At 46.4% G+C, this 15,713-nt stretch overlaps 5 protein-coding genes across 5 annotated transcripts; 1 reads left to right on the top strand and 4 right to left on the bottom strand.

The window, feature by feature from the left end:
• Positions 1–534: 534 nt before the first annotated feature.
• On the bottom strand, positions 535–3,466 carry DFL_005674 (uncharacterized protein; the record flags this gene model as incomplete). The annotated part of the gene is made up of 6 exons (XM_067634968.1): positions 535–903; positions 985–1,248; positions 1,331–2,325; positions 2,395–2,521; positions 2,576–2,615; positions 2,676–3,466. The coding sequence occupies 6 exons, from the start codon at positions 3,464–3,466 to the stop codon at positions 535–537; spliced, it is 2,586 nt and encodes an 861-aa protein (XP_067489446.1).
• A 766-nt stretch (positions 3,467–4,232) lies between these two features.
• Positions 4,233–4,793, bottom strand: DFL_005673 (uncharacterized protein; the record flags this gene model as incomplete). Its single annotated transcript, XM_067634967.1, has 1 exon — positions 4,233–4,793. One exon carries the CDS (start codon positions 4,791–4,793, stop codon positions 4,233–4,235), a length of 561 nt encoding a protein of 186 aa, XP_067489445.1.
• A 541-nt stretch (positions 4,794–5,334) lies between these two features.
• On the bottom strand, positions 5,335–7,853 carry DFL_005672 (uncharacterized protein; the record flags this gene model as incomplete). The annotated part of the gene is made up of 5 exons (XM_067634966.1): positions 5,335–6,616; positions 6,690–7,130; positions 7,183–7,232; positions 7,304–7,605; positions 7,673–7,853. The coding sequence occupies 5 exons, from the start codon at positions 7,851–7,853 to the stop codon at positions 5,335–5,337; spliced, it is 2,256 nt and encodes a 751-aa protein (XP_067489444.1).
• A 1,682-nt stretch (positions 7,854–9,535) lies between these two features.
• On the bottom strand, positions 9,536–12,053 carry DFL_005671 (uncharacterized protein; the record flags this gene model as incomplete). The annotated part of the gene is made up of 3 exons (XM_067634965.1): positions 9,536–10,469; positions 10,540–11,544; positions 11,626–12,053. 3 exons carry the CDS (start codon positions 12,051–12,053, stop codon positions 9,536–9,538), a joined length of 2,367 nt encoding a protein of 788 aa, XP_067489443.1.
• A 1,214-nt stretch (positions 12,054–13,267) lies between these two features.
• On the top strand, positions 13,268–14,053 carry DFL_005670 (uncharacterized protein; the record flags this gene model as incomplete). Its single annotated transcript, XM_067634964.1, has 1 exon — positions 13,268–14,053. The coding sequence occupies one exon, from the start codon at positions 13,268–13,270 to the stop codon at positions 14,051–14,053; it is 786 nt and encodes a 261-aa protein (XP_067489442.1).
• Positions 14,054–15,713: the final 1,660 nt, after the last annotated feature.

The raw sequence follows: 15,713 nt of genomic DNA, 5'->3' as shown, positions 1-15,713 counted from the left end.
CAGAGAGCGCTTCGAGCTAGTAAGATATATATAGTCAACTGCCGATTAGCCATAACCAGAGCATACCTTTCATCGACGTACGTGAGTTAACTTTGATGGAACAAAGCTCCGCCTCAAGAGCGCCTAGACTCGAGGCTAGGCACGAAGTAGGCCGAAAGAATTCTGATCGAACTCCGTCTCGCGCATTTTCAGACTGCCGCTTCAATGCCGCATCCCCCCAATCGAGATATCAGCACTTCACTTTGTTGTATTTTAATACCAGTCAGGATAGAAAATAATGAAGGATAGAATCCGATTGCATTTTGATGGCCATATATCTTATAAAATCTGTTCGTATAGAATCACAACTGCCAATACCAAGCACCCATTACTACTGCATAAAAGGAACACATGCAGGGGAAACAAAGAAGCTATCAAAACATATACAATCACCCGAGAACATCATCCTTAAACTCCACAACAAAAGCATCAGGCCATCCCAATACTCGTACATATACCAATCCCAAAGTTGAAGAGTCTGGAGACGAGACAATCTCAATCCCTCCTCCTATACCCATACCCATACCCCATCCGTCCACCATACCTCCTCCTCGCCATCCGCCCCTCCTTCCTCCTCTTAACCCACCTCTTAACAACAGCCCACCTTCCAATCCCCTCAAAATTACCCCCAAATCCTCCAATAAACCACAAAAAAACCAACGTCAACCCGAACGCCGTTCCCGAAGCAGTCCAAAAGTTCCCCGCATCGTATATGCCACTTATCCCCTTCACATCTTCCATCCCAAAGTATCCCATCACAATCGATATAGGAAGAAATACCATTGTGACTTTTGCGAGTGCCACTGAGAGCAGTGAAAGTTTTTCGACGGCTTTGGTTTCGCGGAAATTGAGGCGGTTGTAGGTCTATTTATAAATAAATAAAATATCATCAGCTCCACATCCCTCATAAATAAGAAAGTTAGTATTGGGGAATATATAACATACCAAAGAAATCAACCCATTAGCCTCCTTCTCACAATCCTCAATCTCACTTATTGCAAGCTGCGAAATCCGATGCTTCAGCCGTTCAAACCGGTTCATAGAGAGTATGCTAAAACACTTATTCGCCGGCTCTCTAAAGTACGCTTTATTCTCCAACAACTGATTCAATATCAACTCATAACTATTATAAACTCTCTTCAACCCCGCCAATCTTCGTGCGATATCGTGAAGTTTATCAATATGGTCGAGCATCGGATCTTCTCCTCTCTATATTTCCAAAAAAAAAAAACCCATATCAGCCTGCGACTTTATCAATAATATTATCAGCAGTAAGTAAAGGGGGACTTACAATCTCATTCAACTCCTTACTATAAGGATGCGCCCTATCAACCGCCAAACTCCAACTGGCATACCAATCATCAAACAAATAATAAAACAACAAATCCCTCGCCTCCCCGACCGTCCGTCTAACCACCATAGCCCCCTGTTCCATAGCCACCTCGACATCATTGCTCCCACTCTTCCTCTTCGCCAATCCAGCTTTCGAAAGACATCTCAACACGACCCTTACGTTCCGCCTAATATGTGATATCGTATCCTTAATATCCCGGGGATTCGTAATTTCCTTTTTCATGGGTGGGATGGGTTCGTGGATGGAGATTACGGTACCGTCGTGGGTCATTATCAGCCAGATCCAGAGACGGAGCATGTGGGGGTTGTAGTGGATGTCGTTGTAGTTTTCTTCAGCTTCGTTGCATTCGAAGACGTCAGAGTAGGAGGAGTCGTCGGAGTCGTAGTCGTAGTCTTGGTTTAGGCTCATTTCGTCGTCGAGGGAGTCGGTTTCCGTGGTATCCTTCGCAGTATTGTTATTGTCCGACGAGGGGTTAGAACCAGTAGTACGTTTTGACCGCTTCGATTTCCTTCGTTTGGGCTTCGATGAAAACTGCCGCCGTAAAGCTTCCCGAACCGTTTCAAAATCATCGTCATCCGAATCCTCTGTCGATGATTTTCCAAGTGTGGTCATGCGTTTATATAACACGCTAAAAAGACTTTGCGGCGAAGCCGTAGTAGCGGTGGATTTATCAGATGCCTTTTCAGCTTGACTTCCATCACTACTATCAACTACCGGATTCGCAAGCGGTAAGATTGTAGAATTGGATGGACTTTCGGATTTACCACGACGTAGAAGGTTTTTAAGCCATGTCGATAGGTCCTCGCGGGTGGCTTCGGGGTTCAGACGTGCGGCTTCTTGGAGCATTGCGGTGTCGTGGAGGTCTTCCCGCGCGCGCTTGAGGATCTTGCGGGAGACGGTGTTGTGGAGCATGTTGAAGCCCACGGCGAGGACTATAAGACCTTTAGTATGTACTCATGTTGTATAACTATGGGATGTATAGAGGGGGTACAGCGGCTTACATTGAGAACCGTATTCGACGGTGGACCAATGCCAGACCTTTTGTGCGATTTCGAGGTTACCGCGGCCGGGTGGGGATAACATCGTAGCCCTCAATCTTGTCGATAACCCGTACTTTAACAGTATTTTCTACATCACTCAATCAATCATGTATTCCCAAACCTTACTCTGATGGATACTCACATTCAAAAAGTCACCCTGTTTGTGCGCATCAAAGATTGCACTATACCAACATTAGCCCCTACCCCAAACCCCCAATATATAAGAGAGGGGAAATACTGACATCCACCTGGTCCCCACCTCCCCCGGCCGTCTCCCCTCCTCCCAACTCCCCAAAAGCTTCTCCGTCTTCTCCTCCTCAACATCCGTAGCAACCCACGCACTCTCCCTCCCAAAATCCACCACAAAATTTCTAATCTCCTTCCCCATCAACTTCTCGTCCACGGCCTCGAAAACATCCGCCCTATCCAACGGTTCAAACTCCAGTCCGCATTCTTTATAATACTCCTGTATCTTTTTCTCCGTATCGGCCTCGAGTCCGTCCGGTAAAGAAGGTTCTCCGAATGATGGTGGTAACACCGCGGGTTTCAATCGGGCAGCAGCAGAGATGGTGGCTATGGTGCTTGTCCAGACCGTGCTATTACCCGATGGACTACCGCTCCTTCCGGAACCATGTGGATGCGTTTGTGCCGACTTTTTAAAATTATGTGATAAAGCATTATCACTATTCGTTCTCCTTAAATAATACGGCCCGGAATGCGAAAATATCGATGGGGCGTTACTCGTCACCGGCTGTTGCTGAACAACAGACCTCCCCCTGATAGGTGAAGAAATCACGGGGGTTCCACGAGAATTACTTCTATTCCTACCGGCTGTCTGGCGAGATGTACTTCTGTGGTGCGAAGATGAGGACTGGCGGGATTCGAACGTTGTTCGTTGGAGGCTTGCGCCGTGTGTGTGGGCTGTTGTGGGGGAGATGCTGCGGTCGCGAGGGAGGGAGGATGATGGAGGGCGGGAAGGGTAGGCCGGATTGTTTTGGGGGGATGTGGGGGATGTGCTCCTGCTTCTTGCCATTTTTTCTCTTTATTAGGATTATAGAATATGGTACATTCGGTGATATGTTACAGATATGTGTTGACTTTGTTGTATTTTGAACACCGTCGATAGTGAAGTTGTAGACGGTTCCAAAGTTGAAGATAGGTATCCCTCTTGGCTTTTCTTCCACAAAAAGAGATGTTTAAAATATATATAATGAAAGAAAATACTTTATACCGCCCTATGGGTCCTCGGTTTCGATCTTTTTCTATTATATACGAAAAAACAAATCCTTCGTAGAGCACCAAAAAGTGCATGCCCCCGAGTTGTCCACGCCCTACAGGCGCAGGTGAGGCTGTCCCGCTGGACATATCAAACCCGTGACCCTGACGTCCAAAACCCGAAATACCACACAAAACGTAACACTGCGTTTAGTCAGTTAGTTTGGTAGTCATATTACACGTTCCTGTGCTACTTTTTCGTTTCTTTCTTTTTCTCCCAAGAGAACATGCTATATATCGTAGCTATAGCTTAGCTACGATAGCTTATATAAAAAGTCCAAGGAATATCTAAGATCGGAATATATATCCTAGCAAGGATTGTAGCGTACTTGCTTTCCCCGCATACTTGAGTCTTACATCATTTGAAACCGCGAGCTCACAAGCACCGGTCTCAAGATCCTTTATATGAACATGTACGGCCTCGTACCCAGACGTCATAAGTGTACATCTGCTTTAATAGAATCGCCAGCGGTATTAACCATTCGAATCCAAAGGAAAGAAAAAGAAAGTAAGAAAACAAGCTTTTACACCTCCCTCCACCTCACCTCCACACCCCCCTCAGCGGCAGCAGCAATACACCCCCCACAACTCCCATCCAACCTCCTCCACCTCGGCACCCACCTCAAAACCCTCTTCCTCCCCCCCTCCCCCGTCTCCGTCTCCTTCCCCTTCCTCCCCGGGCTGACAGCATCCTTCACCCCCCTCAAAAACCCCTTAACCCCCTTCCCCTTCCCCTTCCCCTCCCTTCTACCCTCCCACTCCAAAATCCTCCAATACTCCTCCACCACCTCCCTCTCCTCATAATTCCCCCCAACGATATCAACCTCCTCAAAAAAATACCCATCAACAGAATCACACATACACATCCTATGTTTGTTCGCCATTACATACTTCGCTTCCGATTCGATGTATTCTACTTCGGGACCGTAGGGGATACGGACTGTAGGGGTGGAGTGGAGACATTTGCGGTACCAGGACCGGTGGAAGTGCGGTTGGGGGTAGGTGATGAAGGGGAGGGTGGTGGCTATATGGGTGGATGGACCGGGGAGGGGTGGAAGGGGTTTGCGGGAGGAGGGAGTGAACATTTTCGTATTTTATATCTTCTTTCAATTCTCCCACGAGAGTGTGTGGAAGGCGGGACTGTATAAAATATCTAGGGATCTTTTTATATGTCGAATCTTGGTGATGGTAGTCCGGAATGATACATATTAGATACGATAATAATAATTATAGGGTCGAGGAAGTGAATATATAGAAACACCATTCTTGTTCTTATGATACGCTTAATCTCGCATCGATCTTTCCTCTGTAGCGCTCAATCAAAAAAGTGAATGCTCCGGGTATGCATATTTCTAGGAAAAGACAGAAAATAAAAGCCATAAACCTCAAACAGAATTTGCTGTCCGAACAGAAAAAGAAAAGAAAAAAGATCGAAGAACAGGTAGAGCACTAATCGAGAGAAACGCCCGTATCATAATGCATCATAGTACAATAAACCCATAGCGATCGTGAAAAGCAAAACCAGAACAACTCGCTAAAAATGTACTTAAAAAAAATAATTGATCAAAAGCCAAAGAGAGACAACCGCCCACTTCGACCTCTCCTCTAGTAAAAGCATGCACCCATCTACAACTCGTCAGCCCACTTCTCCCCCTCAAAAACCTTCTGAATATCCCTCTTCCCAGCCGCCCCAACAAACGCACGTTTCACAAACAAATGCCACAATCTATCATTCTTCTTCTGCCGTCTTTTCTCGTGATCCCCATGTTTCCTCCCTTTCTTCCCCTTCTTCTTCTTCCCCTTCCCCCCCTTCTTCCCTTTCTTCTTCTTATTACTATCCTCCTCCCGTTCATATATATACGTTTCATCAAACCCAGCAGCTTCATACCCTTCCTCGCCATCACAAAGATAAGTTCCGTCGATATCAAGATACTTAGCCTTCACATCCAAATCCCTCATCCTATTGGCAAGTTTTACAAGGCTGCGCACGCTCATATCCTTAACCTTATACCCCTCGGTATCATTCGATGTTCTATATTCGATTTCAAATTCAAATGGTAATGGTGCTTGTCGTGGTTTTCTGGGATTTTGGTCTTTTCCGTCTTTATCTTTCCCACCGGAAGAAGGTGGGTCGAATTCATCTTCTTCGTCGTCGTTTTCTCTGGGGACCCAGCCGTTTAGACGGGTTAGGTTGGCGTAGTATTGTGTTATTCCTGTTAGGGAGAGGGACTGTGGGCTGTAGGCTGGTCCAGGCGCGCTCCCTGTCGGTGGAGGAGTAGGTGCATCCGGATCCGGCTTCGGCTTCGGCTTCTTCTTTCCAGGCGGAACGGGTGGAGCGGCTGGTGGCTGTGGTGGTTCAACGGGTGCTGCTGTATCCTTCTTACGAAGAATTTCTTTTTCAAGAGGTGGTGGTTCGATGGGATATCCTTCATCATCTACCACACCCGTGATATTATACTCGATAATCCGAAGCGAAGGGAAGTAATTCGGAATAACGCTGGGCGACACGAGAATGGGGACATATCGCTCCGCATATTTCCCACCAATCCTTTCGATATATTTCTTGTGCTCCTTTTTCGGATTCTTTGGCTTTTTCTTTTTGTCGCCTTTCTTGTTCTTACCACCTTTTTTACCCTTCTTGCCCTTATTCTTCTTTTTCTTCTTATTGCTTTCTTCCGAGGGGGCGTCATTGGATTTTTTATCGTCCTTCTTAGGGGCTTCTGGCGGCTCTGGGATCTTTGAGAGAACCTCGCGGAGTTCGCTGAGGTATGGACCTGCAGCTTCGACGTGGACTAGTTCTTCCCATGTTTCGACTTGAGTAGCTCGAACTTCTTTGGCATCCGGTGTTTCCATGATTTTGTTCGCTAACTTTGTGTCCAGTAGCATGAAGTGATCCAGATTCATATGCCTTCGAAACAAATTAGCCTCTCTTCCGACCACGCACGTATATAAAGAATCGAAACCCAGGGGGGAGAACGTACCCATAAAGCCCACCCACGATAACATCCCTATAATTCCACCCCCAAACCACATACTTCGCCCAACAACTCTCATCCCAGGCCTGCTTATTCTTCGTCCTAGCCGGCGGAACATGTCCTATCAAAATCGCCTTCATCCCTCTCAACCTCATCAACTCCAATTGCACTTTCAACCACACAAACTGTTGATAACCCGGTTCCCCGGGACCATCGCATCCGTCGACGGCTGCGTTTGATGCGAAGAAGTACATCGTGTTTAGGGAAACGACGGCGAGACGGGAGGGGATTACTTCGACCCAGTAGTAGGCGCCGTATTCGAAGACGTGTTTTTGGGCTTCGGGGACGAAGTGCCGCCAGAGTTCGAGGTAGGTGCGGGTTGTGGAGGTGGGGCCGGGGAGCATGATGTTGTGCGGCATGATATCATTGTTGCCGAGGGTTGGTATTCTATTATTCGTTAGCTCGGTTCAAATATATATAAGAAGACGGGAGGCCGTACATTGGAACGATCAAGTCATTATTCGGATTATCGTCATGATCAGGAATCGGCTTTCAACACCATCAGCCACCATCACCACCCAAAGAACCATAATAAAAAAAGAATAAGGGCGAAAAAATACCTTCTTAAAAACATCAACCATCATCCCGACCACCATCTTATTCAGATCATATATCTGACTCTCACTTCTCGGATGATTAATATCATTATCATGCCTAGCACTATCCCCCGTCCACACCACAAAATCAATCTTATCCTTCAAATTCTCTCGAATCCACTCGAACGTAGCATTCGCGAGGGTAAACGGAGAATCGCAATCGGACCGTTCGGCACCATAGTATCCCGAACGGCCACGGTCGCCGTGACATTCGTGTGATTTGGAAACCGAGGCGTTGCGCGTGTAGAAGGGGTCCGGGTGGACATCTATTTTTTTTAATCATATCTTAGTTTTTGAAACCAAAACATATCATTCGGGGATAGAGGGAAATACCTGTGATATGGAGGAATCGGCCATGAAGCTTCCGCCTGATGGGTTCCTCGGGTTGACTAACGGTGACGAGGGGTTGCTGGTGAAAGTCGTTTAGGATGGGAGAGGTGGACGCGAGTTTGATTGTGTTTAGTAAGAATGACGTCTGCAGGCCCACAGCGAGCAGTGACCAGATGCACCGCATCTTTGGATGGTGATACCGGAAATATCAGCCAGCCAGAATATAATATAATATTTAACAAGAAGAAAAATAAATAAAGAGAAAGAAAGGGAGGAATGAGGGGGGGAGGGAGAAAATAAGAGGAGGAAGAAGAGAAGAACAATAAATGCCAGCCACAGATTAATATTAATTACTTCGAAGGAAAAGTCAGTAGCAGTAACAGCAAGCATCAGTTCGGAGAGTGTTAGGTATAGAAGAGTATATTAGAGTATCATCATCGTCATCATCATCTCCTCCTCTTCTTCCTCCTCCAGCTGATACAGACACACCCCCACATCAGCTAATACAATACCACCATCCATCAACTAATGTAATGGGATATCAACATCGTCACGGTACGTAACCCGAGAGGAAGAAAAAATGGGGAAAGTCGCGGTTCGCATGATATTAGTGGTCGACCCTGCATCTAAATCGGGATTTACTGGCCCACCACACTACAACCCGAACATTGGACGAAAAGGGCAGGGAAAAAAAGAAAGGAAACGGGTGGGTGCCTTGGAATCAGTTCTTCCTGTCCACTGGCTCAGACCACGAGGGGTTCACCGTACATACCCTTCAGATCTGGCTTCGCGAACAAACATGTTTTACTCGTGCTGTACAGATACTTATATCTACGGGTCCCCGACACGTACAGGTACAGCCATAGCTCTAGAGAAAGGAATGGAAGGGACCTGCTAGTTGCGGATTAACTCGTGCAGGGAAACTACCGAGAGACTTCAGTACTTGGGTTTTTGAGATTCGAACTCGGTGGCAGTATGATCCGCATCTTTTCCCTTCCCTTCCCTTATACTCTCCCCTCGAGTATTATAGTACCAGGATAAGCAGAGTACGTTACTCAAGCAAGTAAGTGTGCATTTGCACGTAGAGCTCAACATCCTTAATCTGATTCCTCGAGCTCAACTGTTAGTTTGTTAATTTAGTGAGTTCGTGGGAAGAGTGAGCGAATATCAATCACATTCCACAACCACCTGTCCAGTCCTATGATCCCTTCTCCCCTTCAAACCCACCACCTTTCCTAATAAACTAAAATCCAACCTGCATTACGAAGCCCCTCTTTTTTTACTCCCATCCTTTGTTTTTTATTTTAAACAGGTCTCATAGTGAAAAATAGCAAGAAGTTTCGAAGCGGGGGTAAATTATCCGCATTGGAATTTCCGAAATGTGGTCGTGTGAGCTCTCTGCTCCTCGTCTTCCCTCAATGCCCACGGCACTCCCTCTTCTTCCCTCCGGACCCCCTTTTGGATCCGCTTCCCCACAATCACAGGAAAGAAACCCCGTCAGGCGACCCCGTATACTACATCGTAGCCGGGACCCTGCTGCGGTTGTAGCGGGTCAATCTATTTTTCTTTTCTTTTTCCCCCCAGAAAAATATTCGAAATCGAACAAGAAAAGAAGGATGAAAGACAATTAAGCTCATTTCTGACAGCTGCAGCTAGATAAATGATATATTATATCGGATCATTCCTCAAGTCTTGTGTATTAAATCATGCAAAATACCACCACTATCAAACTCCAATAACGCCATCCATCCCACGGGTCATATATACCAGTCCTTCGCTAGTATGCAACAAGGTAAGCTTCCATACTTTCCTTTAAAAAAAAAAATTTCAGACGAGACGAGAGGTTAGTCTTGTGTGGAGAGGTGACTACAAGTCCTTAACGGGATGCACCACCATCCCTCCCAAACATCCCCTCCCCCGTTCCCCCTCCCACCCCTCCCCTCCCTTCCCCTCCCACTCCCCACCCATCCAAACCCCCACAACCCCCCTAGGCCAATAACTCCCATAATAAAACCCACTACCCCCAAAATGATGTTCCCTCTTCCCGAACAAACTCCTCTCGCTCCCCCCCGAACTCCCATTTTCCCCCCCATTCAATATCTTTTCAAGATACCTCCCCGGCCACCTTCTATCCATGAACACCGGATGTGGCGCATATACGCCTTTATATCCATACTGTAACGCCACCGAAGCCGGAAACATTTCCACACCCATGTGCCTTCCGCCTTTATTCTCTGCTTCCATGGCGGTTAACAGTCTTCGCGAGAATCTGTAGACTGCTACTACCGCACCGCGTCGGGGTGGTCCGGTCCAATATGTATTATAATTTTCGTTCGAGGGCCTTTCGTTTCCATATCCCGTAAAATCATCTTTAATAACCCAGGTGGTATTGACCACCTCGAACATCGGAGATAAAGTGACCAAATCTGCGTCTTCGCCTTTACCCCATGTATACCCTTCATCATCTTCTTCTCTTTCGAATATTTTTTTAATCTTCAACTTCTCATCGATAACCTTCACCCCTTCAATAGCGCCCCATATTCTTTCTTCGGGTGAACTTTGTTTCTCCACTGTTTCCGTAAATTCTTCGTAAGTCCCGTGGACGGAGGGGACATAAAACCGTGCATTTCGAGCCCAGAGTCCCCGTCGCGGCTGGTTCCGAGCGAAGGCATCGATTTTATCGAATAAATGATACCAATGTCCTGTATATTTAACATCCATCTCTAAACTCCAGAAGTATTCATACTCCTCATGCATTTTCGAAAACCACTGCTGAGGTAGCCAAATACTCCTATACGCACTATTCCATCCAAAACAAATTAGCAAAACCCCCAATAAACTTTGATATCTCAAAAAATATGAATACGTACTCATAAATCCCATGCCCCCTCCACTCTTCCTCCCCTTCGAGTTCTTCGTATTCCTCTCTCATCAACCTCTCACTCCAAAGCGTCGTAATCCCCCAAAACTCCTCCGCAATACTCTCCTCCAAAATTTTCCTCCTCACCTTCTCATTCCTAACGTCTATTTTATCATCATCAATATCCTTAACGTGCATCAACAAATGTACTCCGTACTCCCCACCGGTATTAACATTCAACTCCGTTATCAAACTTCTCAGAACCACGTAGTCAAACCTGGTGAAGGGGTACGTGTTCCACACCCTCAACACCACCGCCGTTCTTTTCTTCTTCTTTCCATCTTTATTCCCCCTTTCCCCATTATGAAACCTCCCAGAATTCATCTCAACACACTCCTCCTGTATTTGCCGCCAATCAACCCCCCACTCCCTATCAAACAAAACATCTTCATCCTTAGCATCTTTAGGAATCTCATCCCTATCTTTCCATCCGTACCCCCCGAATCTCATCCTACGTTCGAAACAGACTGAATCATCGAGTCCAAGTGCTTCGTAGGATCCATAGGCGGGGTCGGGCATTCCCTTCATTACTCCTTTGTAGGCTTTTATGTGAGTTGATCGACCGGTGTAGTTTGAGACTAGGGATTCGCAGGATTTGTAGTTCGGGAGGGTGGCGTAGGAGGGGTAGGGGTTGTAGGGGATTGGTTTTGGTGCTTTTTTTTGTGGCCTTTCCCCTTCCTTTGGTGGTTTCGGATCCTTATTCTGGTCTTCGGATTCCTTTGGAGAGTTGGAGTCTTTAGACTCTGCTGGGGTGGGAAGATTGGAATCCTTAGGTTCCCGTGAAGGAGTGGTATCTTTGACTTCCTTCACAGGAGGATCGTTAACGTCCGACTGACGCCGTATAAACCGTCCATACCCCGCCGGCGCCTTGGGCTTGTTATTCGGCCCCGTATTCTCCGCAACATTCACTTCCTTCGGAACCAAATCATATATCCCACCATAATAATTCGTCATCCTGAGACCCCGCCGGTATATTAGCCCTCCAGTCCCCACCAGATATACCTAGGTAAATATATAAAATTAAGAAAATACATACACGGGAAACCCCCTCCAAACAGCATCACTATCCAAATGCACCCCCAACTTCTGAACCGTATACCCCGTCATCCCACTTAACGCAAACACCATGGTAACGCTGGTAATAACCACACATCCTACTAACAATTGTAGGAATATACTGCGTATTCGGGTTATCGGCGGGAGTTTGTAATCTTTCAAATGGGTGGTGTGGATTGTTGTCAGAGTTAGAGAGAAGGTGAAGGGGAAGGTTAGGATGGTTAGCCATATGCCGTTGTTATTATTTCTTCCGTTGGTATCGCTGTTACTGTCGGAGGGGCGTTTTTCGAGATTAGAGTTATGGGATGGCGATGTTGGAGAGGAGGTTGGGAGGAGGGTCCATTGTGGTTCTGAGGGCGATAACGAATGGGGTAGGAGCGATTTTAGAGATGCGAGGAGGGATGTCATTGTTGACTATGGGTAGGCCGGAGCCTATAATAGAAGATATCCGTGAACACGTGAGGGGTTTGGTTGGCTAAAGTCCGGGATATATATATAACGGTGAAGTTGTATTTTCGACATTAAAAATATATATTAAAAAGGAGTATAAGAGAAGAAGAGAAGGAGGAGCTGTTGAAGCTTGAACATGCACCTCGAAACCCATGTTTTCCTTTGTGTTGATGTTGTTTACCAAAATATGTGGTGTTCCGAGCTTCCGAGCGAGGTCTTGGCGGCAACGGAGCTTGGTTAGCGAAAGATAGCTGAATGCGGTACTTTGCAAACTTCCTAGATAGGTAATTTAGGAAAATATGGTTGGAAATCAAACAGGTTCAACACAGAATTGCATTGGCATTTATAGGTATCAAAAGACCATATGGATATCAATTGACAGCCGGTAGGCAAACATGTGATTATCCTGGATACGTAATATATCCAACATGAATTCCTACAAAATAAAAACATCAACGATCGAAAAAAAAAAAACCGTTAACCCTGACGGATAACTATCACCATAGCACCGAACTCCTGCCTTTTAAGCGCCAAGAGCTACCTGATTTGATATCAAATTGGTGAGAATGCGGCGAAGGTGTTCGATATAACGTTATACAGCATGTATCGGGTGAACCATATCCCTTCCATCCCTTGCGTATCCGTACTTTTTAAGTCCCGAAGCCCGAAGCCCCAGCCCCGACGGCAAGACAGAACCGCTTCAGGATGCTATTTAGCTTATTCGGCCGATATCTCTAATTTTCGCCTTACTAAACCGCAACGGAAGCGACTTATCCCCGCAAATTCCAACGTTGCCTTTGAAGCCTGTTTTTTTTGCGCTTTTACTTAACATGGTTAGGGATTGGGAAGGCGGGGATTGGGCACGAAACCTACGGTTCGATGGTTTTTTCCGGGGTAATTTATAATTATTTCGCACACACGTATGTCCTCTGCTTTTATCACGGAGGGCGGGTGGTAATTGTGGTCCGTGAGCTCATGAGGTTATCAACATTGCAACATATGCATGGTATGGAGAGAGGGAAAGCTGTATATAAACCTCCTCGATCCGGACGTTATTTGGACATCATGAATACCAATAAGTATCCAAACTCTCGATTGAAAACAATCGATTACCCAAAATCCATAAATATTTAAGTGACCAAACCTCTCTTTTTTTGTTAAAAAGAAAAAAAATGAAGTACACCAACAAACTCCACTCCAAAAACATCCTCATAATCGGCGGCACCTCAGGCATCGGCTTCGCCGTCGCCGAAGCCTCACTCGAACACGGCGCAAACGTGATAATCGCCTCCTCCTCCCCTTCAAAACTCCAATCCTCAATTTCCCGTCTCCAATCCTCATACCCCGAATTCTCCCAAAACATCAGGGGAACGACAATTAACCTTTCGGCCGAAGACGTCGAAGACCAAATCATCGCCGCATACGAATACGCAACCGATAATGGAACGAAAAAATTGGATCATGTGGTAAACACCGCTGGTGATTCGTTCGGTCTTCCAAAATTATCAGAAGTAACCCCGTCGGGCGCTGCATCCGCCGCCACGGTTCGATATATCGGAAACTTATTACTCGCAAAGCATGTATCAAAATACATCAACATCTCCCCGGAATCCTCATTTACCACCACCAGCGGTGTAAACGCCGCAAAGCCCGGTGATGGATGGAGTCCGATCATTGGAGTTGCAACGGCAGTTGAAGGGTTAACCCGAGGATTGGCGAAGGATTTAAAACCTGTGAGGGCGAACTGCGTCAGCCCCGGAGCTATCAGAACGGAGTTATTCGAAAGCTTTGGAGATGCCGAGGCGGTTGAGAAGCTGGCGGAGAAGTATAGGAATATGACGCTGACGGGACGGATTGGTAGACCTGAGGATTCGGCGGAGAGTTATTTGTATGTCATGAAGTGTGCGTTTGTGACGGGGACGACGATTCAGGTTGATGGGGGGTATTTGCTGGCGTAATAGTGTACTTTAATCTTTACAGGGCTAGCCTATAGCACCGGGCCTTCGACTGGGAAGGCATTTCGGGAAAATGCAAGATGGATCGCTTGGGTCCGAATTTGAAGATCGGTTAATGCTCTGTGTCTACCCGGTCTGCGATCCGAGTCTCTACGGATCTAGCTCTCACATTTGTTGTATTTTAGAACCACAATCATATATACCGTACTGCCGCATTCGGGCTTTATATATGCCCGCAATTCTATAGTTAACAAATCTCCACACTTTGACATCAAACGGGTGTATCCGGTTTTCGGGACGACCCGATGTCGGCCCTGCCTACAAAGCACCTGGTCTCTGACCCACAGCGCCTATCGAAGTTCCAAATCAAACCAAGTCGACATTCGTTATTTATAGGTTAACCCCCCACACGGCGACGTGATAGACAGTAACATGCCCAGCCCGCCCACATGAAAAATTCGGAACGGGAACCTGCAAACGAGTTAAAACCTGGCCTACAAGATACCTCGAAGGGAAAACTGCAATCAGGGTGGGAGCTTTTTTCGCACCGGCAACGGAGTTAAGTAATAGGTCTTCCAGGTCAGACAGGGTAAACTTGGAAAAGTATACCTGACGCAGGACGGAAGGGTCTTAAAAGAGAGCCTCTTCTAGGTACAAGACGTATTAAACTATATCAATATTTAGGATAACTCCATGCTCATTGCTAGCTAGAACACGTACTCTAACTCGGAACGTCGAATATCCACACTTCCCCCAATCCGGATTATTTGCAGTGAATTAAAAATTTTTATCAACACTGACAATAAATCCCAGCAGCCTCGTGAAGTTCAAAATTATACACGCGCATCGATCGGTATTACGTAATAGTGTATGTATACCAACGAAGCGTTTGACAGGAACTTAATACGTCGACAAACGAAAAAGAAGGGGGAAAGAGTCGTGTGGGCGACCTCACACGACACCAAATCGACGAGAGAATCTTTCAATCCGATGTCATGAAAATATCAAGTCATGAAAGATCCTAACCAATCCGCAGCTCCCCACGGCGCATGTGCATTTGATGCTGTCTATTATTTAAGGCAAAAGAGCTGTACCCCTGAGCTCCAGCAGAGAGCTTCCCCATCACATCACACGAGCCAAGTAAACTGCATAATCTCCAGCCTATAGCAATGGTAAGAGCAGGCCCAATTTAGCATGTGCAAATGCAACGGTCTTTTTCCTTCCCAGGTATTCCCAACAAAAGGCACCCGACATCCCCAGACTTTACGAACGGGGTTTAAAGCGATATCGCTGTGGGGCCTTTTTCTATACAGAGTTATGCTTTCGAGGGCAATGTGAATGCAATTCGTCCGAACGTTCGTTTGGTGTATTCGCCTGTGATTGTGAAATCAGAGCTTCGTAAGCTGTTTTGCGTGGTCTCGTGCGCCGACCGTTTATACACACTCCTCACACGATCATGCCAGTTCGCCCATCTCGGATATATAATAAACCCTGAAGCTACGAGATATCCCCTTTGAGGCTATTGAAGGAGAGAAAGAGGAAAGGACCTCGAACGTTGTTGGAGACCCCCCGAACTAAGAATATTAATATTTAGCCACGAAAGGCCCTTCTGTCCCGTCTTTGTCCTCCTCCTCCTCCACTCTTCCCCACCCCCTTCTTCCGA

This window comes from Arthrobotrys flagrans, assembly GCF_004000055.1.
Source record: "Arthrobotrys flagrans strain CBS H-5679 chromosome Unknown unitig_9, whole genome shotgun sequence".
Classification (NCBI taxonomy): domain Eukaryota; kingdom Fungi; phylum Ascomycota; class Orbiliomycetes; order Orbiliales; family Orbiliaceae; genus Arthrobotrys; species Arthrobotrys flagrans.
This window is presented reverse-complemented; position numbering and strand designations above follow the sequence as displayed.